Raw genomic sequence first — 27,795 nt, 5'->3', positions numbered from 1 at the left:
ACCACATGCATCAAAGGCTGCTGAACGATCGTCCCAGTTTGTGTTTTGTTTTAACCATGCCCCATCATGGGAGTGTGTTGCAGCCAGTGGCAACATGGCTACCTACTTCTTCAGCTTTGCTTGCTCTTAGAAATGAGGGCATATCTCTACTTTTTTTCTGGCTAGGAGCGCGTGGTGTTCAGTCAGGGGCTTTCTACTGGTACACAGGTACGTATTCACAGTATATCACACCAGGTACCAGAAAAGAAGGCACCCCTAACACACATGGCTGCAAGCAGGTCTCCCGGATGGTATAAAACTCAATCCCTAACTTTCTCCTGCCCTCAGATATCATGTGATCCTCTTTCACTGGCTTCAGTAAGTTCTGCTTGAAAAATCAGTATTTCTCCATAGCCTCTTCCCAGCTTAAGTGGTTCCCAGGTTGCCACTTTCCAGCATTGCCTTCAGGGGTACATAACCCTCCTAAGCCCCTCTCCTACAGCCAAGCTCCAGTCCTCTCCAAGGGAATGTTTCAACACAAAGGAGAGGATGATCCAACCTCTCCCCACTACCAACAGACCCACAGCAAAGCAAACTCCACTCACTCACAACTTCACACTGCCCTACTCTATCGTTTCCAAGTTCATCACGCTAGAGAGCAAAACCATGGAAGCCCCTGACTGCCAAATGCCCATACTCACTGTGACCATGGTAAGCACAAAGGTTGACTGGGTTTCTGCAGCAGTGAGCGAGCCCTCCAAACTGCATGTTCGTGCATGCAGCTACAGTGCTGGCCAGCCTTGCCAGGGTAAACGCATCGGATCCTCTGCTGCAGGTAACTTACTCAGGGCAGCCAGAGCTACTCTTTGGCTTAAATAAGAACCTAATGCAAGAACTCACACAGCTGTGAACTTGATCCTGATCCAAGGCAGCTTGTGGTGGCTGATGCTGAACCAGCGAGGATGTCGTGAGCTCTATCAGCGTGGCAAGCCCTTCCTCCCACTGGAGGCATTCACATCAGGTCATTTAGCACAGATATGAGAAAACAGTAGTAACAGAAGACCAATTCTGAATCAAATTCTTCTTCCTCTCATGCTTAGGAGAGCCGTGGCCCAGGTAGGCAGCTTACACGCTCCTTAAACAGGCTAATCTTGCTGATTAGCCTGTTTACCTGGCAGAGCATCGGCACCATTACACAGCACTCATAACCATGAACACAGGCTGCAAGAACCAACTTTTCAGCCAGCCCTCAGCCCTGCTGCTGCTGCTTTTGCTTCTCTAGCAAGAAGCAAAGAGGTTTTCTAACCTCCTCCCTGCTATCAAACGACATGCACCTGCAGTTCATGGAGAACAGCTGGAAGAGATTGAGCCCAAATGCAAGGAAAGGGGGAAGGGAAGGAAGAAGGGAGACAATATTTCATAAGGGACCTCCTTCTTCCTGGAGCACGAAGGTTCCCAACCAGCAAACAATGACTTCTCTCTCCAACCACTCCTCTCCTTAGCCCCAGGAGTGGTCACAGTCCAAGAGGTTTTGCCGCCCAGGCAATGCTCATTGCCACGGGTGTCTAAGCAAAAGGACCAATACTGATCACAGAAAAGAAAAATTTAAAAAATCAGTTCCAGTAGAAAAATAATTTAATAAAGGGATAAGTTTCAAGAAAAATATCTGTATAGTAACAACATTTTAAGTAAAATGTCCACAAAAATATACATGTCTAATATGATTATACATAAGTTTTCCAACAAGTCCTGTTTTAAACTTGGTTCAGTCCATCTACATTTTCATCTAGGAAAAAACCTTCACTGCTACCAGATTTCCTGGGATGTATCAGTTTGCACAACAGAATCATAGGAGAAACGTTTTCTATCTCATTTTAGGCTCATACAAATAAAATTTAAAGTTGGTAACAGTCCAGAAGAGATCAGGTTATATCACATTGTGAAAAAAGTATATACAAACAAAGAAAGCAAAAGTCAGTCACCTAAGGGACGTTGTCAGGCAGAAACATCAGCCCTATAATACACACCACACTTAACACTGACACAGCTGGAAAAGGAGGCAAATGAAGAAAAGATGGGCAAGACACAAGTCCCAGGAGGAGTGTCCCAGGAATCATGGAACCGCTAAAGGAGCGGGCTATAGAGAGGCTAGGAAAAAGCACACAAAGAGACCAACATAGTTCTAGGAATGGGATAACTTCATAACATAGAAAATAAGATAATTGCAGTAAGATGGAAAGGAATTAGTGGAGAATGTTTATTTCTTATTTTTCCAAATTGCTACTGAGCTGTAGAAATAACAGGTTTGTCCCAAAGAGCCCGCACCAAGAGTGCTAATTCAGCTAACAGCTCCAAAACCGATGTACTTCCAGGAGACTGAAAATACTGCTACAGAAATTGAAACATGCAAGAGTACAGAGAAAATAAAGAAGAAGTGTTCCACCAGCAGAGGACAGGAACAAAACACTGAAGAGGAAATGCCAAACAAGAGATATCAGCTTTGTCAAAGGGAGATGTACACCACAACAAAAATACAAAACAAAAAGAACAGAACAAAAACCCATCCCATAGAAAGAAAATGGAAAATTGCTAAAGAAATAAAAAGGACACACATTTTCCAAAAGACTTTTGTTTTATAATCAAATTTTTTTTACATAGACAATTGAAACACACCAATATTTTGTGCGAAAAATATTTTTAAATAAACTTTGCTCATTCTCAATTTTTGTACATTCTGATATACATATGTAACAGGGCTTATGGCACTGTAACCAGGATCAAAATCATATAGTGGAACAAAATAATTGCTCTCATTTATCCTTTCTGAACCAAGTTGGCTGCCACTGCACAATTAGATTTTAAAAATTATTTTATTATTAGTGGGCAGCCAATTCTAATTGGTTTGAACACTCAAAACAACCCCCAAATTATTATTGCACAAGAAGCCAGTGAAGGCATATGGCATAGAATGATCAAAGTCCCTTACTGTTAAAACCTTACACTGCAAAATAGAAAAATAGAACTGGAACATGAAACACACCAAATAAACTTTTTTTTTTCCCCTCTTCTTTAGTTTGAGTCAGGAGTGTGAAAAGTGCCTTGCAGCCTTTTTAAGCTGCTCCAATTTCCTTTGCACTGGTGAGCATTTAGCTAGGTTATCTTTAGCAAAGCCTTTGCAGAACAAAGTCCCTTCTGTTTCAGGAAGGGTTTTTTCCTGTTTTGTTTTGGTTCTTTGTGTTTCATCTTCAAATTAGGTTTCTTCAGTCTATGAACCTGCACAGACTACTTAGCCATAAACTCTACAAGTAGCTGGAGAGGAGGGAAAAATAAAAAGAAAAAAAAAGCCCAATGTTGTTTCTTCTTGGTTTGATTTTAAAAAGTACTCCCTTTGCTCTGAAGCTGCCTTGCTCTGCTAGCATCTGGGAAGGAAGTCACAACAGCATCCCAAACTCAGTGAAGTTCTTGGATTTCTTTTAAAAACCTTTCCTTACAAAAAAAGGTTTTTATTCACAAAACGTTTGCCAGAACCCCCCCCTTGAAAGCTAAAAAGAAAAACCCACAACCCACCCATCACAGCCCCAACTTAGGTGAAGAATAGGTTAACCTCTTCACTGACCACCTCCTCACAGCTTTGCTGTCACACAACAGTCTCTACGCCGATCAACTTTGGTGTGAGGATTCGTGGTGTAACACCATTGTTTAGATCTTCTTCAAACTCCAGTAACTGCCCCATAAAGTTAAGATTAGGGGAAATTATTGGTCGTTTGCCTTTTACAAATTTATAGGCATCCGTCATGGTCATACGTGTGTGTTTCATTAAATACGCAATAACTATGGTAGCAGATCGGGAGACACCAGCCTGGCAGTGGATGAGGAGACCTTTTCCACACTGATGAGCTTCCTCTGGAAATGAGAAAGACAAAAGAAAGTAAACTTTTTGCTAGTTTGTAAATTAGAAAAAGCTCAGTGCAATTAAAAGTAAAAATTAAAAATCCCTTTATTTGATTACAAGCACAGCAGCATCTCCTCCCCTTTCCCTCCAGTCCATCTTCCTTCAGGATTTCAGTTACTGAACACGAAACACACAGGCCAGTCTAACACTGAAAATCCTTACGTTCACTTTTATCTCATTATTAGACAAACTGAATACTGCGAGACATTGCTGTGCTGCTCAGATGCGCTGCCAGGGAGCATTTATTTAAGAGGTCAAGGCCTATATGACAAGGCAGCTCAGGCTCCATCACCTCTGTCACAACATTGCTGCATTACATCAGCATCTCAATCTCCCTCTCTATCAAAGCAGGACACCACCTTTTAAAAATAACAGGTATTTTCAGATTCAATTAATACCAATACATCTGTTTCAAAGCCACGTTTGCAAATTTTGGCATGAATCCAACCCCACCAAGAATATGGTTCATCCTACCCCACATGTTTGATCTGTATTGTGAAAGCATAAATGAAGACAACTTCCTCCTAGACATTTTTGCCATTTAAGTGTTTCAGAAAGCTGAAATTGCCTAATGTGTTTTGACACATTTTCCCAGAGAGTTTTTGATGACTTCACTTCCTATAGCTTTAGTCTCAGCTAAACCAGGGTTTGGTTGTATTTTTTTCAAGACTTACTTGAAGAAACAGAGATGAACGGTCTGCTGTTTAAATATTCCCAAATCTTCTCAAATGCATTTTAAAGGTTACCTTGAGGAAGGGAAGTCTTTGACTAGTTCCTTCCCCAGCTGTCTACATTTGCTACAGAAAAAAACTCTCAGTGGAGATATATTTGTTTATTAAAAACCAAAACAGACCCTGAATCTGTAATTATTTAAAAGGAAAGAAAATTATTTAAAAGGCTTTTGAAACACTTCCTAAATTTTTTCAGAGCAAAGCTGCTTTCTTTGCCCTTGGTAAGGTCATAAGCCAAACATTATCTTTTAGTGGCTGGGAGCTCTAATCCTGCAGTTCATAGGGATGCTGGGTGTGGAAATCTTCCTCCCACCTCCAAAGGACTGTAATAGAGCTCTGCAATTTCTTTACATAAGCTTAGGCTATTGCATCTCCTCATCTTGTCGAATTCAAAGCTCAAGGTTTTACTGTATTTCTGGACCCAACTTTTCTTCTCAAAAGATCAAAGCAAGGCTCCCTCTCCTCTGCCCTGACAGAGAACCTCCCTTCACCCAAAAAAAGACATTCACCTTCCCTTGCACATGGTGCCCCAAACTGCTGATTACTAATAGCACTACTGGTAGAACCAGTGTTGAGTTAGGAGAACTAGGGAAAATTCACTTTTAAATAGAGATCCATTGGTCCTCTACACTGTAGAGGACAAGCCCAAAGACCCTGGTAAAAGCTCTCAGTGGCAAGACTCAAGCTTTAAGGCTACGCTCCACCTGAACTGCAGTGTAAGCAGCGATTTACCTAGTCACCTTTTCTAAAGTAGTACTAGAGCCTGCATGCATCAGCAACACAATGACCCCCTGCCAACTGAAACACAGCTGCACTAGGTTGACAAGCTGCCTGTCTCAGAGCAGCACACCCCCACCCAGCCATAGAGCAGGGGCAGATGGGCTCAGAAGAGTATGCAAGCTTAGACCTCCTGCCTGGGATCCAGCCCCAATCCTTGCTGGACCAAAGAGCAATTCCACAGAGCCAACACAAGCAGGCTTGAGTTTCAGGAGCCACGTAGCCACACTCTGACTCAAGGGCCACAAATACCAATGGTGTGAGGACAGGGAGGAAGATGGCTCTGCACCCACTTCAGCATGGGGTCAGCTAAGGACCTAAGATGTCACACAGCACAGAAGCACACTTCCTTTGTCTAGTCATCCACTATCAAGCCTGAAGTATTACTGGTAGAGAGGTTAGCCTCAGCACAAGAAAATTAAATTTTGTAAGTGGTCCTTCCAGCATATTTTGGAAAACCTCTCAGGACACATACATATGCTGGGGATGCACAAATGGACATTCACTGTGGTGCAAAAGCTATGCGCACAAAGACATACATAGGGGCAAGGAAAGGTCCTCAAAAGCTTTCAGTATGATGCGCTGATGTCCTCACTAACCAGTCTCACTTAAAGAGGCCATCAGGCTTTAGCCAAGATGACCAGAGGCTGAACACACCCATAAATTTGGCTGAGGAGGTTGTGCTGCATGGATCATAGCAAGATTCAGAGCAGCATGGGTAATGCCACCGAGTCCTTTCTTCAGCAACCTCCCCAACAAGCTGCATGTCTGCAGTGAACTCGCTCACACAGCCTACAGGGTTTTAGAGGCTTATTAATACAAGTTTTCATCACAATCTACTCATCCATACATACACTCTGAAGTTATAAATCTAATGGTAGAACAAGTGAAGTGCGAAAGTTTGTCAGCCTTCCCATAAAATTAAGTTAGTAAAGACTCAGTAACCATTAAGAATAGTTACTATGAAAAAGAGTCTGGAAGCCACTGTGGAAACTAGAAACACAAAGGAATCAAGAACACAAGATGACAAAAGTCTCAGTTTTCTGGGGTCTGCTGAATTTGGAAGCCTGGAGGTAGGCAACACTATAAACTGATAAAAATTGTACCCCTGGGCTACTTAACTGGATATGCCAGAGATGAGAATGAGTAGAAACATGAGGTGCTCAGCATTTCTGACAACCTAAACAAAAGTAAATATAGTCTTACGTAGCCTTCAGGGTAGTTAGCAAAGCATAAACTCACTCCAGATTCTTACAACAGGTAAAGAAAAAAAAAAACAAAACAGGAGTATTTCCAGTCAAGGGTAATTACCAATGAACTCAAAAGCCTCTTCAAAATACTGCCTGAGATTCTGCTTGTTGCTGTCAGTGGCTGGGAGCCGCTTGTAGTTGAACATGCCTTTCTCATAATGGTACAGGGGCAGGTGGGTGGTCACATTGATTATATAGCCTATGTTCATCCTCTGCATTTTCTCCAAGTCCTGAGCATCGTGCTCATTTCCGAGGAAGAGGAAGGGCAGGATGGGAGTGAGCTCAGCATTCTCAATGTCCGGTGTGGTGGGGATGGACTGAGGTAGCGTGGGGGGCATGGCAGATGCACCACTCCCTCCTCCCCCCTCCGGGCACTCTTGCAGCTGGAGGGAGTTATCACAGAGGTTTTCGTGGTTCTGCTTGAAACCGCTGAGTCCTCCTGGGAAGAGACCAAGCAGATATTTCAGTTAGACACCCCAAGCTCATGGATGCTTTGACCCACCCTTCTTCAGAGTACACGCTGGGGCCACCAGGACTGGAGCTGGCTTTATTGGCCCTTTCATCACTGTCACAGTAACTGATGCTGGCACTGCTGCCAGCGGCAAGGGTGGTATGAATCAGTGGCACACTCTGTTCTTCTCTGCAAAAGGCTGACTGTATCGAGGAACAGGCTCGTAGACAAACACACCTCTATGCAACACCAGTGAACTAGTGCTGCCTCACCTATGAGCCCCTGGGAAGAAGGGGAGACAAAAGGCATTTTTCCAAGAAGGAAAACACCAACACAACTACAATTAAATGGGCTAGCAGCACTCCAAAGCAAAGCAGTGAGCCAGCTGGGACAGTCTTAGCTCTACCTGTCCACAGCAGATCTATCTGCCTCTGGGAGCAGCCCTCCAGAGCATACCACATCCAACACCCTCAAGGAGGAGAAGGTGCGGAATGGTACACATGCATTTGTGCACCTGAATAAAAGAAAACAGCTCCTCATAACATAACAGCAACTGAGGTGCTCACTTAACATGTGGCAAACAGCTCTCCTTTTTCTGCCCTTGTTGCCTGAAAATATCTAGCAAGAGTTATTTTTAGGACATTAATATAAATTGGGAAACGGACCTGAGGAGGGAGAGAAAAGTCACTTTTTTGGCTCATGCCTCCTCTAACTCTATTGTACATCTTGCTGGCTTTTTCAAGCAGCATTTTCCCCACTTTTTTTGTTCAGGAGGGCAGCTCCACAGAACTAGAGTGAGAAAAGCAGACCTTTCTACACCTCATTCAGCAATTACATCAGCCCCAAGCTCCCCACCTGCCCAGTTTCCATAGTAATTACACAAAGCACACAATGACATCAGCTGGCATGACATCAGCTCTTTGAGCGCAAACAATGCAAGAAGAACTACTTTGTGTGAGGCCTTTGGTAGAAGGCAGTGTTCCTGGGAGCCGCTGATGTAATGCTAACAGGTGGCACCTCCACAAGAAAAAGGCAGAAAGAGGAGGAATGCAACATACATCCACCCCACCTTGCCTGCAAAAGTGCATGTTTATGTTGTACCAGGATACTTGGGATTCATGCACCACACTGAGACAGGCCAAGTGTTCATATTCAATTGCACTTTGCTAAATGCAAGCCAAAAAAACACACCCAGGAGGAGGAGAGCGCTATCCTGAAGTTACTAGAAAGAGCTACACTAGCCAAAATAAGTGCTGAATGTCACCATCCCAATCATGTTATTTTTTTTTAAAGAGGTTATTTGTTTTTTCCATGCTCTTTCACAGTGCTCTAGCGAAGGAAAATTTCAAAGCTGAGCTGTCACATGCTGTTACACAGGCTATAAATCACACAAAGGGCTGATGCCTACCTCTTGAGTGCTGCAACTCCAAATGTCCACACACCTGCCCATGGGGGGAACCCACCCAGGGACCATCTTGTTGCCCTACACTGTACTTGATGCTCATGAGGCACCGAGACTAGGTTACAACCATCTGAGCCCATCTAATACAATTACCCTATTTAACATCAAGGCTTCTGTCCTTCACACACTGCTAGTAACTCACTTTCCCAGAAATCCCCAAATTGCTCACAAAATACAGTATTTCTCCTGCCTCAAAACCATGCTTGTCTTCAGCAGTTTCTCCTGTTTAAAGGACACAGAGCAAACAGATTTGCCTTAAAGATCTCCACTTGCAAAGTTGTTGCAACACGGGAGAAGGATGGAAGGAAGAACAAAGACAAAAACCTAAGCTCAACTGCCAACTGCACCACCTGCTCTTGACAGGGTCTGAAAAGCCTTCTCAGTCCACCCAAAAACCAAAACCAAACAAGATTACAAGGCTGAAGATGTCTGAAGTCTCATCCAAACTGACAGCCCCAGCCTAGAGTCTGGGGTAAAGGCTAAGCCTAATCCACATTCCCATCCTTCTGCATTGGCAAACATTCAGTTCAGCTTAAAAACTGCTGTTTAAACAACCAGAGCACGCTGGGATTCCCAACAAAACCCCTAAAAAATAAGTTGCTTTAGTGACTCCAGAGCCAACACATTTTCCACCTCTCCTGCAGCCTCCTGCTATTATCACTGTACCCAAAAGAGATCAAGAGGTGCAGGGCAATCCCCATCATTCCAGCAGGTGCATCAGGCCAAAGGATGAGAAGGCAACACCAGGTATGCCATGTGGAAAATGCTCAAACAAATGGAGTAGCCAAACTTGCAATAGTTTCACCCTCAATTTCTTTCCTGACATTAACTAGTGAAGAGGTCACCTTTCCAAATGCCAGCCGACATTGCCCTTTCTCCTTGTTGTAAGTAGGGTGTTAAAGTCAGTTCAAGCAACATTTGAAGTACCATACCCAAGCAACTCACAGAGCAAACATCTCTGAAACAAAAACAATACCAGGGAAAGGACTACTAACCTGAAATAGCTCAAGACATGCAAGCAAGGGAAGACTGGACAATAACACTGGTACCCAGAAAGGGTGCAGCAAGATGCAGTTAGGGAAGGAAGCTGAACTCTACAGCTAACAGAAGGAGCTTAGCTTGAATCAGCACTGCCATACAAGTCATCCCAAAACAGGATCCAGACACCTCATGAGTGCTGTTCCTTTCATCCACTCTCACCACACATGGTATATTTTGATAGATTTTGATAGATCTGCACTATGTTTCCTACCTGGAAACAGGCTCTTACCCCACAAGAAAGGGACTAAGTGTCCTTGTTCCCCTGAGAGTGAGAGCGCAATACCTTTGCATTACCTCAACAGCATGGCTATACTTTGTTCTGCGCATGGCAGGTACTAGGTGTTCCCACTATGATTACTAATCTTAGATGATTTATGAGGCACTAGGGTAATTTAAGTGGAGCTTATGCATAATGCTTGTGTTTTTCTAAAGTTTGAGACTACTTCCCAAAAAATATCCAAGCAAAGTTCATTATGACCAGTCAGAAAGACTCAAAAAGGGACGGATTTTCCACATGAAGGGAAATTCAAGGCATAGGGTATTGAAATGCATCTGTAATCCTTTGTAAAGCATCTGCTATTTCAGCATCTAAAATCCTGGTGAAGTCAGGGAGAGGAGGTGGGAGAGAAGAGGCTGTACCCAGGGAGGAGGCCAACATATAGCTTCTGCAAGCACAGCCTAAGGGTTAATTCATTAAACTGGGAAAGAACCAAGACATGTCACCGCTACTGACAGGAACGAGGAAGCTCAAGGCACAGACACGCAGATTCCACTCATGGTTGTTACAGAAGGTGTTCTGTGGCTGGAAGCCTGCTCAAGCCTTCCTAAATCTGAGGCATGAATGAAGTGTTACAGAGGGCAGCAACAGGGAGTGTGGAGAAGTACAACCCGGCAGAAGCCTCCCACTAGCACAAAGGTAATCTGCATTTTAAAAGCAGCTTTTCAGCTGCTATTTTCAATATGCAAAAAGCCTTCATCATATACAGACAATCTAAGCAAAGAGGCAATATAATATATCCACCAGGAAAGACCATTAGCATGCACAGCAGTGCAGTTTGAATGGCGGCCATGAAGTGTAGACTCAGCTGTATAGCCACCTCAGTGACAAACCAAAATGCCAGCAGCTAGATAAGCCACTAATGTTCACTTCTACAGAATGTCATGCTTGTAACCTGTCTCTTTTAATTTTATACACAGCACACAGCTTTAACAACCAAAGTATGGTAAAAAGCCTGAACTGCCCAGCCAGTCTGACACAGCCCACGCATGAATGCAGAAAACGCATCAACTGCTTTTGAGCACAATCTGCTCCAAAACAGCTGCCAGGCAGGTTTTCAGGGAGGACTGAACCTACCCAAACCCAAATGATGATGGACAGGCAAGTATGCTCGACACACTGGGGAACCCAAGGTATTTCTTCCATAAAGAAATGAATCAGTGAAGCAGGACCCTTCACGGCAGATGCCCTAGCCTGCTATCTAGTGGAACACAACAGAAGACCAAGGGCTTTTCCTCACAGGGGCCAGATATTTTTGCAGTTACCACTGCATGACATCTTCCAGCATCCTGCCCTTGCCAGAACACTAAGTGGGCAACAAGAGACTTGGGATTGTCCAAGACCTCAAAACTTTTAGGAAGTCTCAAGTCAGCATGTTCACACTCCAGCTATTTATACTTGTTTGTTCAAGTTCTTTGCTGCCATCTACCCACAAACATCTCACTTAATGCTCCTCAAAATCCTCAACTAAGCAGCACCCAGGCAGCAGCTGCACACAGATTTCCCAGCTCCAAAGCCACCCAGGAGCCTGGGGCTCGCACCAGCACTACACAGCCAGGTGAGCAGCTGGAAAGCAGCCAGAGCAACTCTGAACAAATTAAAAAAGGCAAGCAGCATGGTGCTTGCAGAAAAACCCATGCCAAACACGGTGTCTGTCATTTGTTATCAGAAAAGCGCAAAACAGGCACAAAAAGTACGGCAGAAACTAGGCAATCAGCTTTTCCATGGGACCATAACCTTACAATAGAAACAATCACCTTCAAAGCAAACAAGCAAAACAAACCTTACCTGTACGCATTGTATACACGTGATTGTTGGGGTTTTTTTGTTTTTTTTTTGTTTTTTTAAGGAGAAGATTGAGTAAAGTACAAGTAGTACAGTAACACCTGCCCTCCTTCTGTGCCTTCTTTGGTACCTCTTTCAATATCACTGCTGTTCCATGGCAGTGTGACTGCATACAAGCTAGGATGTGGGTTTACAATATGTTTTGATAGATTTCCAATATGTTTCCTACCTGGAAACAGGCTCTTACCTCACAATAAAGAGACTAATTGACCTTGCTCCCCGGAGAGTGAGAAAGCAATACCTTTGCATTACCTCACCAGCATGGCTATGCTTTGTTCTGAGCCTGGCAGGTACTGGGTGTTCCCACTACGACTACAAACAGGAACATAATTTTTATACATGACAGACTGCAGATGCGGGATCTACATTTAGACAGAACACATGGTCCTGGGAGACAAACAGACCTTTTATACAGCTTTCAAAGCTGTCCAGGCAGATTTCTGGATCCACTCATCCTCGATTACAATATCACAAAGCCATCTCAAAAAATAAAACCAACCAACACACACACGCGCACGCGCAACAATAGCACAAATCCCAGGACGCTGTGAAGTATCAGCAGAAGAGATGTTCAGCCTGTAAGTTCCCCTGCTCTTGAGTTGCTGGGTTTTCATGGGGAGAGCAGAGGAAAAATTCAGCGATACTGAGGTTCTAGTCACCAAGAGCTTCACTCACTCAGGAATGAAGCCAAGTTTTAAAACATCCACCCAGCATGTGCCCTGTCAGTACTGACACAGCAAATTGAGACCCTGCAGCTGCATTTGAGTGTGTTTAAGGTCAAAATGTTACAGCTATTATTCGGGGTGCAGAACGGAGATATTCAGTGCATACCCGTTTAAGATGACGCTTTGAATTTGTGCAAGTACAGCCTGTTCCTTTAAACTCGTGACCTCATTTATTTACATTACCGCAGAAAAGCACTGCCAGAAGCAACAGCTGATGACAGTCTCATGTATTTTTCCACTAAGACAACAATTAAACTGCTCCCGTGTTATTAATGAACAGATGACTTTGTGTCAAGTTGATTCAAAGTGCAGGATGCCTCAAGGTTAAGCAAACGTGACTCTAGCACAAAGACAGAGGCTAGGTACTGCCAGTTGCTTCAGCCACCTGGTGCTGCACCCCTTCCCCACTGAGGCAGGACAGTTGGGACCCTGGGGCCACCCCATGCCATGCTGCCAGTGGTGCCCAGCGTTCCCGCTGCATGGTGACATGCTGGTGCTGGGCCACAGCAACTTTACTGCTGTCATTCAGGATGCTCCTGTACCACAGCAGGGCATGCTGTAGACTGTAACACCATGGTTGAGTGAGATGCACTGACCTTTGAGCACCGTGCTTGCTTGTCTTTTTTCCTTGCTATCACATATTCCTCCCCTTCAGGCTACAGTCCCCACTGGCTTCAGCAGGTAGGTAACATCACTTTCCTTGCACCAACCTTCACCTTACAGGTTTACAGAAGGCCGAAGCTGGCTGAGCTTATCTGGAGGCAGTAGCTTGTCCCCACACTGCACGTCAATAGTAGGAATGCTTTCCCATGCAAGGGAAACCAGTGAACTCTAAAGGACACCACTCCCTGTTAAACACAGGTTTGCTTCTAGCAGCAAATTCATCCATCACAGCTTGCTTGCTTCCACCAACATAAAAAGGAGCTGTACAGGTTGAAGCAGAATTCATCCAGTACAGACTAAATCCATTTCCAGGATGTGGACAACCACATAGGCCATCTCTTCATACCACCAACCAACAAAACCATATCTGCAGAAGTTTATGGCTGTGCACAAAGGGTGTTGTATCAGGGCCATAACCAAACTGAAGGCCCGCTACCTTATCTCCAACACTGCTAGACAACATAGAAAGAGTAAAACTGGCAGAAAAGCACCTAACTCTCCATATTTCTTCTGCAGTATTCCTTAAATCTCAAGCAGTGGTAGGTCTACTGTGTAACAAAGGCACTAGCAGGAAGGGCACAAAGGCACTGGGGGTGCACCCACAAGCACAAGAGCTAAAAACATCTTGCAGTTGGAAGATCTAGCCCTCACATTTTCCCACAGCTGTTGCTGGGACCATTTTAGCCATAACAAATACGGTTCACAGTGGACATTAGGGATCAACCTCTGTTCATCCTGAGGTACTGAAAGAAGGGATGCCCAAATTTCCTAAACAACACAAGACAGCCACTTTCCTTGTCCAAGCAGGGCTTTGCTGTGCTTTCCACACCTCTTCTAGAGCAATCCAAGGAGAACACCATACGAGCATAAGGAGAACATCATAGGAGTGTTCCTACTCTGCAAGGCCTCTTCACCACAGCTGCTGCTTAGCAGCACACAGGGCTTGCCCTTACTGCTGCAGAAAGCTGGAAATGACTGAAAATATTTTATCTGGCTCACACAGTGGGAAGCTGAGATGAGAAGGGCAACTCCCCACTGTCAAAAGGGGTGGGGACCTATCAGACCACACTCACCAGGTGATATTAGGAATTCCTCCTTTGATTTCAAGGAAATAGTGACGGGGTTATTTTGTTTGTTTTTAAAATGCTGGAGGGATATTTAAGTGAGGTCAAGCCCATGGAGGGGAGCCATCCTTCTACAGTACAAGGAGACCACACCAACACCAGGACCACTTCCCACATTACCACTCCTACTGTTAAAGAAAAAAATCCATCCTTTAACAACATAAATATCCACATTTATCCCAACAACTCACATTGATCTCCTGTTTTCCAAAATCAGAGAACTGAAGGTTTTCCTACTTCTATTTCTACTAGCAAGTAGAATAGGTCTGACTTTCTGGTCCTGCAAGCATATTTCTCATCTGTTTGCAGAAGGTTCCAAATACCCACTGCAGGGTTTCTTTCCCTGTCACCCACATGGCATTAGGCACCAGCCTTGCCGCAAAAGATTAAGCTTTAAACAAACATAAAAAAGTAAAAGTAAACATAGTTCACAAAGAACAGCTTCCACCTTGATACACTCAATCTAATCTAGTCTCTCTCTCTCTCTAATGGAGCTGCCAAAAGCACCTCACAAAAAGGCAAAACCCTGCATTCCAGAGAACTTGCAAGGTCAGTTTTTTTCCACATGGGAAACATCAAGATGTCAGTTTGTATACAAATTGTGGCCTAGAGGAGTTACAAGCACATCCTTGACACAACCATTTTGAGGTCCCTTTAGAAGTCAAGAGTGTGACACCAGATAAAGAGGAAAGGTTTCACCTCTGTGTTAATGCATGTATGCACGTGTTTGCATGTCATTTCCAATTTAATCTCGCTACAGCTCACACCCCTTGCCACAGCATATCGTCTCCCACTGGTCTTTGCATTCCCTAGTCTCATGTACTCTTATGTCATGCTTTGACAGCAGGCAGAGCACAGTTGGCTTGAAAAGGGTCACCAAAAGCACCTTCCCCTGCTGAGCTGTGCCAGAGACGCTGGCTCTGCCCAGCTCTACTTTCAGCTCCTCCTGCCTCTTCAATGCCTGCTCTCAATCACATTATCACCCCCAGTGCCTATCACATCTCAACACAAGTTGCTTCTTTCCACCATCAGATCTCATCACTTCTTCTGAGGATCAATAGATCACCCACATTGTTTCCAACTGGAAACAAAAAAAATATATATATATATATATTTTTTTTTTAACCTGCTACTACTAGGGAACATTTCTTGTGGTTTCAGTTTTCAATTCTCTTTTTTTGTGGTCTTAAACTTAGTTTTTCCTTAGATACTAAGTTTCGGCCCAGGGCACCCATGTAAATCCCCCACACCCTTTCCCTACCTTACTTGCCAGCTTTCCCTAGAGATGTCACTGACTTATGAACTACTCACCAGCCTTTCCAAGAAGCCATCGTGATTACCTCTGGACCACATCTCTCAATTCAAGACAGTGGTTCCAGCTTGTAACTGGAAATCCCTTTATGCTGAGTGAGTGCAAAGACTGCCCACTTGAAAAAAAAAGAAAAAAAAAAGAGTACTCACAGGAAAATAAACAATCTGAGTTATCCTTGAGGAGCAGTCAGAAAAGTAAAAGAAGGACTGCTCTCAACTTTACTACATGGATTAAGCTATACAGCAACATAATCAGAAACAAGACAAGAAACTCCATATCCCAAACATACTATGGTGACAACTGTACAGCCGCATATAAGGACTGGACTTACCCTCTCTGGAGGGCAAGCATTCATAGCAGAAACGTAAAATTACACATATTACAACTTCTCATTGCAAAAGTATGCATTCCCATGGGGATGTACGCTAACATGAAGTCCAATTAAATAATCACTGGAAATGTCAGCATAAGCTCTGAAGGAATACATACTTCTACTGTGAAATACTCCCACTGGAAGTCATATTAACAAAAAGGTCATCAAGAAATGCTAAAGCAATGTACAATGGAAGCAGAGGAAGTAAGGGGGCAGGGAACAGAAACTATTTTAATGCAATAAATATACCACAAATGGTTTTATATTGACAAAGAGCTACAAGTCTGTTTTCACAGAGGGAGAACAGACCACATTTACCAAAAACATTAGGTTTGTTTTGGTTTGTTACCCTATCACCAGCCCTCTCCCTGTCCATCACGATGTGCATCCCTCAAGCAGCTGGCCCATTTGGCCTGGAGACAGACAGTATGATCACACGCATTTGGCTCAGCACGTCTGAAGAGACAGAAGGGTCCCTGCACTGTGTCAGATGTGTAATCCTGGATGCGTAGGAGTGGACATTTCTGTTTAATTTGCACGTTTTGGAGAACAGACATTTTCATGGATCAGCCATCCACTTACTTTACCCTTTTAAGGGTAACCTCTTCAGGACAGCTTCTTTCTAACAAAAGAGCAGGCTATTTCGTTTCTTCCTAGGATGAACACAGGCTTTTTTCCAGTTCAAACCACTGCTCCTCCACATCAGAAACACCAGCAACATTTGTACTAATATGAAAGGAAAACAGGGTGCCAATACACCACACCAGCATTTATAAGTGCCATTCGCTCCTGCTGGATCTAAACTCTTTTATGGATTAGTTTCTATCCTTTTGGCTAATAATAATAATTTCTGGTCCTGCTTTGACACTTTAAGGTATTTCAAAACACATGAAGAAAAACAAAGAAAACAAAGAGTGCTGTCTTAACATTTCCCAGTGCCACCCTGTCCAAAAATAAAACAGAAACTAGCATGGTGCAAATCAGCCCCTACAATGACACAAACTTCAGGGCCAGCCCCTCCAGCACTTATAAACTCCAGTCCTACCAGTTAGGGAGGCAATGCTAGACCCCAAAAACCCCAAAGTACAACAGAAAGTTTGCCCAGTTTGCAGCCATATACAACAGAGCCAAGGAAAGAAAGAAAAAGATCCAAACAGTTACAGATTCTGGAGCTAAACAACAAGGAGAAACGGAACCTCTTCAGCCAGATCAAAACCAATCCTGGTCTCTTAGTCTGCCCAGGCAAGTCAGCATTAACATTTCCCAGGAAGCATAAGTACTGCGTTATCCGCCAACAGAGATGTCATGCTGCCTTACAGGACTAACACAAACACCTAAGAACCTAAGACTAATCTCACATTAAACAATCACATTAAGTGGTTCTGTACTTAAAACATGCCTGCAAATTCTAAGCAGCAGCTAAAGACTTATACTTAGTTTCTATCAACTGAAAAGACAGACTCCCATTATCTTAGCAGAGACCAAGAATTAAGAGCCTATCATCAACAGAGTTCAGGTCAACTGCTCTAACAACTTTTGACATTGGTCAACTACTTGCATACAGCTTAATATCACACTTTGGCATTACAAGCTGGAGACAATTGATTTGCCTGATATGTCAGAAGCTTGCAAGTAATCTTTTTTGCAAACCTCTAAGCTATTGTAAAAAAGAAATACACATATTTATGATAATTCACATGTAGACAAAGAGTAACATTTGTTCTTTTTATTACCTTTAATTAGAACAAGTTCTTCTCCATTGCAGCAAATCAAGTGGGACTTAACCCAGGCACACCGTAGGCTTGCTAAAGCTAGAGCATAGTAAAAGAGCTGTTCATATCACTTAATTGTGCTTTTTTTTAAAAAAAAAAAGATATTTTTTGCAATTTCCTCCTTCAAAGCCATTCTCTTGGAACGAGTGTGATACACGCATGCAAAGCAGCATCCAATCCTAGTGGGAGCAGTGGCTTGCAAGCCCTCTCATCAACTGAGCACATTCACAGCGCCCCCAGCAGAAGGTGATGACAGATTTATAGTCACCTCGACTGCATTAACCTCAGATCCCTCTGGTAGGGACAGCCTAGTGCAGAGACACATGAGCTGGCTGGATCCCAGCCAAGGGAGCTGTGGGTACAATTGAGGTAGAGACAAGGCTACTGTTGCCCAAAGCAGCAGTAATTGGAGGCTCACTCCTTCAGAACAAGATGGACAAGTTGGCACCCAGACCTACAAGGTCCTATTTGCCCCCGCAGGCTTGCTGGTTTGGGTCTCTCTGCATGCACTCCCCTGGGACATATTTTAGAGGTACCACTAAAAACAAGATCACAAAGCCTTTGCTCCTTCTGGATCTTGGTCTCTTCACAAGGCGTAGAGCTTTCCTTTAGAAAGCAGTAACCTGCTTACCCAAGAAGAGAAAGACATGAAAAAGAACTTTGAATTTCTAAAATAACTAAAAATCCCAAGCGGCAAATCAGAGTCTACAGTTTATCCCTTTAGCAAAGGCACATTGTTAAGGGAAGAGGGGAATGGGGTGCCTGCAAACCTCTCACTCCAACTTTCTGCAACAGGCAGCTGTGTTGTTCCATGGCAGGGCTGTGATGGTGGATGAACCTGGGTAAGCCACGCTTAACACCAACGGCAACGAGACAAATGAGCTCAGTGTTATACATGGTGCAGAAGACAAAAACAAGAGTCAGACAGATTAAAACAACTTGTACAAGACCTCACAGCAAGTCTATTGTGTGTGCTTAAGTCACAGAGCAGAATGATCATTGCACAGCCTTGGCCAAAGCCACCCAGCCCTGAGACTGCCCTAATATTGAGGCACAGTGTTAACCCTCTAGCCAGATTACTCCCTTTCTGCACCACACAGAAGAGACACACATTTCTCCTATCTGCTCCTTCTCTCCTGTAAGCCCTATAAAGCTGCTGTACAGCTCCAGACCAAGTCAGAGATCACCTTCTGGAGCAACACATACTTCTGGGGAACTAACATCTTTCAGAGCAGGGGAGGACACTCTAAAACTGACTTCCAGTGGGCTGAGATGCTTCTAACCTTAATCATAGACACTAACTGAAGCAAAGAGTTTCCTGTACTAAGATGTCTCAAGGCATTAAAACCCCCCAGAGCTTCACTACTGAAGCTACTGGAGTGCAGAGCATCAACTGACCACTCCATACAGAAATCATGAGCACCCTGGGACTTTTGAGCTGCAGAAGTAGCCCCACTGAAGACCTCCATGTCTCCTGCTCACAGCAGCCTCCTGTTCTGCCTCCCTATAGGGTGCACTGAGAGGCATAGTCAAAACTGATGGTGATACCCAAAGCCACTGGGGCATCTGTAACCTTTACCACCATAACCACTAGCATTCAGTGGTTCACAATCAGGTGAAATGCAGCTACCTGAACAACTTGCCAGCCAAAGCAGAAACAAGTGCAGTGGTCAGGACAGCACCTTTATCTGGTCTCCTTTCAACATGACTTTGACAGCTATGACTTTTAGGAGAGGAGGGGGAAAGTGGCATCCATGATACCCACTGCTCTTCTTCAAGTTCTAGCTGCAGACACTTTTGTGATAACAAGGACCTCAAAAAGTTTAACTTCTACAGTTCAGAGGTGCTTAAAAAACACCAAACACATATTCAGGTGAGTACCCAGAAACAAAGCTCTGGATATACAACTGCCTGCAATAATTCAGGCCAGCCTGGTGATTTCTGTAGCCAGTGCTCTCCCAGGCCCACCAATGACTACCCACAAGGCCAAGGCACGATGCATAATCTTATCTTATGCACAAAGGAACAATGCATTAGGTCATCTTCATAGATTAGGATAGTCTGTTTCTTTAAACAGCGTGACTTCTATAGCCCTGCAAGCTCAAGCAGAATATTTGAGAAATATTTCCTTCTTGGCTGGAAAACATGCAAAACAGACAAATGTTAAGACTGTGTATACGCTGCTCCTATTTATGGCTTTTTTTCACTTTAGAGTTGCTTGCATACATAAAAAAAATCCTAATGACAGTGTAGCTTTGCACAGAGGAAATGGAGTTAGAGCCTAAAGACAAGTTGCTGCTCCCTTGCTTCAAACATGTGGTAAAGCCAAGGTAATCTCACTAAAAACTTCCATGCTTCTAAGTGTAGTAAAAACATTGGCTGCTGCTTTGGAAGGAAAGCCAGCCATGCATATTAAAAAAAACCTAAAAAATAGAAGTCCATCTGTATGAGTTAAAATCCAGACACCATTCAGACTCAAACAGCTGCTCTTCCACCCTGAGCCTTTCAGAAAGGCTGTGCTCACCTTCAGAATAAAAAGCTGGAGGAACACCAGGAAGAAACACTATGCAGATTTTACCAATAGTGTCTCACCTTCAGCAGTTTAAGGGCAGCACATGAGGCATTCAGCTGATTATAACCCATCTTCTGCCTACCAGGAACATTGCAAGAGATGTCCCCCCAGTTTAAAAAGAGCTGAAGCCAGATTTTTTTTCCTCTACAAGCATCACAGATTATTTGCCCAATGTAACTGTTTGCTTCTTGTCTCTTAGTTTGATTTCCAAGGGTATGAGAAGCTGGAGAGCTAAAACAAAATACCCGCCAATCTCCTTCCTGTTTCTCTTTCCAGGGCAGTGTCATCGCGTTCTTCCCCAGCAAGGACATTTTAAATGTGACAGACACAGTGCGAGCCAGCACTTCAATCTCTCAGATGCCGTCATCTGGGAGGAAATGCTACACTTTCCGTAACTGTCAAGTAGGCAAAGTTTAGAGGTATATTCCTCTGCAGAAGCATCCCATCTAAGTACAGAAAAGTTTGTGGTCTCCAATGACATTACTGTCACAGCTTATCCATATGCAAGAGGTATAGACATGTACAACAAATTTTCCAAGTGTCCTGGTTAATAAGATTATTTATTACAGTGGAGAAAGATACTTATTTTAAGCCCCAGCAATCGGTCTGAAAACTGCAGGTGAAATCTCAGCCCTAATAGAGCCAGAAGTTCTTCTCCAGCGACTGATGGCACCAGATTTCCTCTGCAGCACAGAGGGAACACACTTTAAACTCACTGGATGCTTCAGACATATTACTTAACACTTAAAAATACACATTTCCCTTTTACAACCATGACTTAATAATTACTTAGTGGAGATCTTTTGTGGAAATAAGTGCCAGGCAGATGTTTTGTTGGTCTCTCAAATACACTTGTGGACTGCAATCCAACTAGGGTTTAAAGTAACATTGGCAACATTAAATTATACATTAATTGTTGCAAATACAATGAATCATAATAGATTATGACCAGGTTAGGTAGTCCAAAGACAGTCGATCACAGTACTTCACACAAACATGGGACAACATAAACCAGGGACTTGTTCCTTTTATAGGTGTCCTAGTCCCTCTATAGTTGTTTCAACTGCCCTGATATCTGACTTCAGTGCAGTAAGAGATCTGAAGCTATTCTTAGACCACGGCAGAAAGCATGAAGTGGTTTGCTGGCAGGTCTTACACTCCCCACTATAACAAGAGCAAGTCACATCATTTATTTCCCTGTTAGATGAGCAATGAGAAGACAGAAAGCCAGTGCATAAATAAGATCCTCAGACTAGGAACAAGAACAGAGAAGCAACCAGTTGTGACTGTCAGCCAGTTCTTCCCCATGCACCAGCAGCAGGAGCCATGTGAGTCTGCTGAAGTCTCGTGTTCAGTTTTTAAAGGTTTCTGTGTTTGACTGTGGGGAAATACCAAATTCAAAAGCAAAGGTGCAAAAAGTAATTCAGCGATCCACTGGGTTTTGCCCTACATGCAGGCTTGAAGGTAGAGGAGGAAGGACAGGATGAAGACAATATGGCTTGACATCGGCCGAGGACACAAAGGCGACTCTTCTTATATTATAAGCTGTTGAAATGTGTTGACATAAACGCTTTTATTTTTCATTTTTATTTGTAGATTTAATTTAACTCGGAAAAGAGACACTCAACTCCAAATCTAAATATTTCATTCTGGGTAAAATAATGCTTTTCATCTGAATGCAAATTAATTTCCTACTTCATGTTTTTAGGTCCCAGTAGCAAACTAAAGCACAAAAAAAAAAAAACCCCAAGGCTCCAGGCCATTTTCTCTATGAGCTGAGGCACTTGGAATAAATGCCTCGCTGTTAGATTTGCAGTAGAGAAAGGGGCACAACTCCGCCACACTTCTATGCTCACCCTCCCCAAATTCAGCAAAGGCTTTGCCATTGGCCTTAAGCAAAAGTGATGCTGGGCTCACATCACTGTTTTTTATCCTATACCCCTTCCGAATACTGAGCAAAAAAAACCAAACGACCCAACACATCAATAAAAAGGGAAGCCTTCAGGTTTCGGTAGCTATGCAATACTGTAGTCTAGTGAGAAGGTGTGTGAGTGCAGATGTGGGGAAACAAGACTTCTTCCTATTTTGTATACAAACAGACTGAGCAGCAGCTTTAGCCCTGACAGTTCAGGCTGCAAGAGCCTGCGTAGCAGCACTGTGAAGTACATGATTTTTTCTTTTTATAAGAGTAAGAGGTCTATACCCATCTCAAGTGCTGCTGTGTCCTGTGAACAAAGAAATAAGCAAATCTTTGCTTCCAAAGATCTTAAAATTATGCAGATGTTATGTTTATGACAAATATAAATGCTCCACGTTAAAGGAAGTAGCAAAGAATTATGGATAGGAAGGGAGGAGCATAGAGGTCTTAAAATCCCCCCCCCTACGAAAGCATACATAAAACCCCAATGCTCCCTTGTCACAGCACTAGTTTATATATTGGTCTATTGGTCTGTACATTAAAAATATATCAGGCCGCTTCTTTTTAACTTGAGCCTAATAAGAGTCTCCATACACACATTTGTCTATAGATCACAGTCTGGCGTTTGGAAAGAACACAGAATTTCTCTGCTGCATAAAAAGATTTGAGCACCTAAAACCCAAATGCACACAGGGCCACGTTGCTACCCCGGCGCACTGTAAGCCAAAGCTGTAACTCAATCCTCAGCTTTGCTGATCAGGTTCACCCTACAACGCGACATCACACCACAAAAACAGCAACAGGGCCATGAGCTGACAGGCAGCACCAAACATGGAGAAGGTGGCACCGGATCAGGGGGACATAAACTTGGACAGCCAGGCTAGCAACGAGTGTTTGCAAACACAACACAGGGGATCAGATGGGCTGGCAATAAATTAGGACTGGATTGCAGCGAGCAAGAGAAATCGCTGAAAATAACAAATGGAGGCAAAGAGGGCTACCACTGGTTTCATTTCTGCACCTGAACCCAGTGGCGTGTGCACACCAGAACCCAGGCTGCTGGAGCATGATGGAAAAAACACTGACAAGCAAAACTAAATGACAAGCACTTCTAGCACTGCTCTTCCAGATCCAAAATTTAACCACAGCCTTCCTAAATGCTGCTTTACAGTGTGCTCTATGCCATTCCATCCCAGTTTGAGCCCCACTCCAAAGGGGGAAGAGTTCCTCACTACACACTTCCACAGCGAGGTCTGCTCTGGCCCAGTTGATCACTACATCTGAAAAAGCAAAGGATTCAAGCTTCCACTGTCATATAGCATGCTTCCAGATCTGTCGGCAGAATGGTTTAGGGAGGGTATTTCTGCTAAGCAGGTCTTTGTGGCAGATACTAGCATTTCTCAGTGGCCAAAAACCAAAAATGGCACAAGCAATCCCACAAGCATGCAGTTAAAGGCAGCACAGCACCCAGGGGCAGCCACCAACATTGGAAGGAGGGAGAAGAGTCTGTCCACAGGACCCAACAGCTTGGTGCTGCCCAGCTGCAGTTCTGTGGCTCCATTTCAGCCAAGGCCTCTTACTTCAGGTACTGAAAAAAGGCTAGTTTGGGGTCTATAGGAGCTTCAGTGTATTCAGAGAAACATTGAGGAAAGACGCCTTCAGCACCTGACTTAGTCTAGGAAGGCTTGCAGACTACAACTATCTATCTTGTAAATGCTGTACAACAGAATGACTACTGCTAGAAACTCAGGACTTCAGTGGTAACCTCATCCTCCAAAGTACCTCCTCTCCTTTTCTTACATATGAATAGCACCATCACAACTCAAGACATTCAGTAAAAGCATACTAGGAACCTGCAGCAAGCATCAAAGTAAACCCAGCATTTCCATACACTTGCTGGGAGCAAGAAGAAAGTTCAGCACAATTTTAAACTTCCATAAGATACATCCCCAGCAGAGTAATTTGTAGGACCCTTCACTCCTACAAAGCTCTGAAACTAAACAGAGGAAAGGTCTAAACTAAAAGCCCAATCCATTCTCCTGTCATGTTGTGCAGCTTAGTAGCAGCAAGCTGTACAGAAAAATTAAGTGAATTAAATACATACAGTATGAGTTAAGAAACAAATCCTTCCATGGCTTCTCAGTGCCACAGCCAGTCTCTGCCAACCATGCTTCTGAATGGCGCAAACACCCAGGCAAAAGGAGATTGAATCTAGAGGGCAGCATCATTATAAATAGCAGGTACAGAATCAAGTGAAGAAAGGGAAGTATCCTTGAATGCTGCCTTAATTGGTGGGGTTTATTTCTCCCAGAGCATTAAGGGACAGACATTAGAACAGGAGCCTTTATGGTAAAACCATAAGCATATATAAGCATCTATACACGTAAACACAATACGTCCAGATCACTTTAGAAGAGTTATCTCCCTCCGTCCATTATTCTGACCCCATATCGCCAAAGCAAGGCTTGACTGCTCCTCAAGTTTTGCTGACTGGTCCATGATGCAATGCCTCAGACATCAAGTGGCCTCCCTCATCTTTCCTCCTCCCTTGTACTCCCTCACTGCCCATTTCCAGTGCCTATAAGTTCAGTTTTATACAGACTAAAATAAAGCTGCTAAGTAAAGGTCAGTCTGACCAGCTAAAAGAGTATACCCTCCTGGACCTCTGCCTCTTGGGCTATAAATACTAGGAGCAAGCACTGGGGAAATTCTTTGTCTGCACAGACAGACACCAGGAAGCACGTTTCCTCCTCCTTCCAGTTCCCACTCTCTTCGCTATTCAAGGACAACTGTCAGAGAAAAGCAAGCATTTCCCTGCTATGTCCACGGAAGGCATTTGCTTTGCCATTAGTGACTCAAGACACACAGGTCTTTCTAGAAATAAACAAATGCTTTGGAATTTTAACCATCAGCAAGCTGATGGCAGAACACACCACTATCAAGCAAAACATGAGGCTATGCATGGGCAAAGAGGGGGATTACCTACCTTTGAGGACTAGGGGTTCCTTGCCTTCTCGCTTGAGTGACTCCAGAACTATGTGGAGTGGCTGGGAAGGCATTACTCTGCTTGGCTCATTGGTATTCTCATCATAGACTATGATTTCTTTGGAAAAGATCCTCTTGAAGGAGTCCTTGCCTTCCCGGCAGGAGATCAAGTCCAAGACAGTGATCTTGCCCTGCTGAAGCCTTCTCCGGCTGATCTTGTCAGAACAGTTAATGTGGACAGCCCCTTGAATGTGGCTCTTATTATACTCCATGAACGGCCTGCAGTCGATGATGACAGGCCCTTGGTTCTGTTGGTGGCTCTTGCTGCACTTGGTCATCTTCTTTGCCAGATCGTTGGGGTAAATTATTTTTATGCTAGCGAGTTGCTTAGTGGTGCCCGAGACAGGGCTCCCCACTCCGCCCAGAGGGCTCAAGCTGCCGGTGTTCTCATTGCTGTTGACCATCTGGTTGGCAGGGCAGGCAGTGGAGGCTCCGGCGTGGGTGCTGCTGGTGCTCGCTTGAGTTTGGGCCTGACTGTCCTTGTCGTATGTTGCTACAGTGCAACAACTGGCACTGCTGCATCCACAACTCAGGGAGCGTGCAGAGCCGTTAGATGAGGGCATATACGTGAGATTAGCAGTCTTTAGGGACACAACAGCTGCGCCGAGCAGACTGGAGTGGCTCTCACTGGCAGAAGAGGCAGATTCAAGATAGCTAGAGTCTAAACAAAGGTTGAGATCCTGAGGTCTCACTGGCCTCGAAAGTGCCACTACTACCCTGTCGTCTAAAGGAGACGGAGGCATGAGGAGGCTGAGCACTAGCAAGTTAAGAAGAACTCAAGATCACCCTGCAAAAGAAAAAAGGGAGGGGGAATGGGAAGAAGAAAAAGATTATGAAAACAAATAATGAAATCACATAATTCTACAGATACAGCAACTTGCTTTGCCAACACCCATTACCCACATGTAAAAACCCAAAACCCCTTCTGACAGTTATCCACCCACAGCAGCTGCTAAAATGCCTTTTCCACTACTGCAGCAAGTACTTCAGCTATCTGCATGTGTGCACAATGCACACGGAATACACACAACTAGCCTGGACTGTGCAGCTACACCCCGGAGGAGACATCTGTCTACATGCAGATGGTGCTGAGCTATTCTGAAACCCCAGGCTGGAAGGCATGTAACTGATAAAGACAGAGGCGCTTTCTCTTGTTCCTATGTCTTCCTGCAAGGGAAGCAGCTACCGGGCTGACTCTCCTACTGGGAGGAACACGCAGAAGCTGAATGTGTCAGTGGTGATAGGCAACTTTTCCAGCAAGCTAAAATAAATTTAGCTAATGAATAAGCTCTCCTAGATCATTACAAATTTGAACACGTAAAACTAAAACAGAAAAGAGCAAAAGCAGATTCTGGAGTTCTTCACTAGAAGTAACCATATGCCTTGCACTTCCATTTCCCCATTAGATCCAGCCCCTGCTAAGTCCGCAGCTCCAGGCCCATGAAGGCTGCTGTTTCTCCAGCAGTCCTGGAGAAGTAGCCCGCTCCCCCCACAACGCGTTCCACACCTTCTAGAAAGAGGAGTCCCCCTTTGCCCCAGTTAAGGTCGCAACCTGCCCAGCCTTTGGTTTGCCATTTGCTACGAGACAGCACACACGATTAGAAACCCCCATTCCACCCAGGACGAAAGGAAAACACCAAGAGCAGAGCGATCTAAAAGCCCAGGCAGTGCCTCCGCTTCCCCAGCAACTTTGGGAGCAGCTTCGGCTCTTGCTGGAAACACATCCTAACAGCAACTTCACCAACTCCATTGAATCCCCAAAACCCAGCCAGCGCTTGGAAGGCTCGTTTGCCTGCGCATCCCGCTTTGCTCCGGGACTGTTGATAAGCGGCACGGAGATGTTCCATCCCCAATAGCCAGCCCTGCTCTCGGGGAGCCCCGCAGCAGCCACCGGAGCAAGGGAAGGTGTCGCGACCGGCGACGGCGGGGGTCCCGGCACCGTGCCGGGTGGCTGCGGCTCACCCGAAAGCTTTTCCTACCTACTCCTGTTTTCTCCCCTCGCCCTTTTCACTGCTAAGAAAAAAGGATAAACAAGCCCTGAGAGCCTTCGCCCGATACAATTAAAACCAAAATATATTAAGAAAATCAGGGAGACAGCCTCTAGTTAGAGACAGGCAAAAGAAGGAAGGAAAAAGCAGGAGAGAAGTGGAAAACGGAAGGCGAAGCCCGAGTGCTCCGGACCTGGAGCCGCTACCACCCGCACGGCAGGGACGAGTCGGTGCTCCCCACATCGCGCCTGGGGGCTTCCCGCATCGCGCATCCCGCACCATGCCCCGGGTCTCCCCGCACCCCGCATCGTGCTCCGGGGGCTCCTCACATCCCGCAGCAGCCTTCCCTACCGCCTCATCCCTCGGGGAAGCGCATCGCGCCCGGCACCGCACTCACCGTCGCGTCCCCGCGCTGCTGCTGCAGTCGCCGCCGCGCCTCGCGCCCGCTGCCCCGCGCGCTTCCCACCCCGCGCCCCGCGCGCCGTCCGCACCATCCTCGTTACTTTCTCTTTTGCTACCGCGTAAATGTACGGCCGCG

General features: G+C 44.6%; 1 protein-coding gene across 1 annotated transcript; it reads right to left on the bottom strand.

Moving 5' to 3' along the window:
- Nucleotides 1-1,604: 1,604 nt before the first annotated feature.
- On the bottom strand, nt 1,605-27,795 carry DUSP10 (dual specificity phosphatase 10). The gene is made up of 4 exons (XM_054063433.1): nt 27,655-27,795; nt 25,211-26,056; nt 6,751-7,128; nt 1,605-3,882 (listed from the first exon to the last, which is right to left on the bottom strand). The coding sequence occupies exons 2-4, from the start codon at nt 26,010-26,012 to the stop codon at nt 3,617-3,619; spliced, it is 1,446 nt and encodes a 481-aa protein (XP_053919408.1). The 5' UTR covers nt 26,013-26,056; nt 27,655-27,795; the 3' UTR covers nt 1,605-3,616.

This window comes from Cuculus canorus, chromosome 3 (genome assembly GCF_017976375.1).
Source record: "Cuculus canorus isolate bCucCan1 chromosome 3, bCucCan1.pri, whole genome shotgun sequence".
Taxonomy (NCBI): Eukaryota; Metazoa; Chordata; class Aves; order Cuculiformes; family Cuculidae; genus Cuculus; species Cuculus canorus.
The sequence above is the reverse complement of the archived record's forward strand: the minus strand, read 5'-3'. Positions and strand labels throughout refer to the sequence as shown.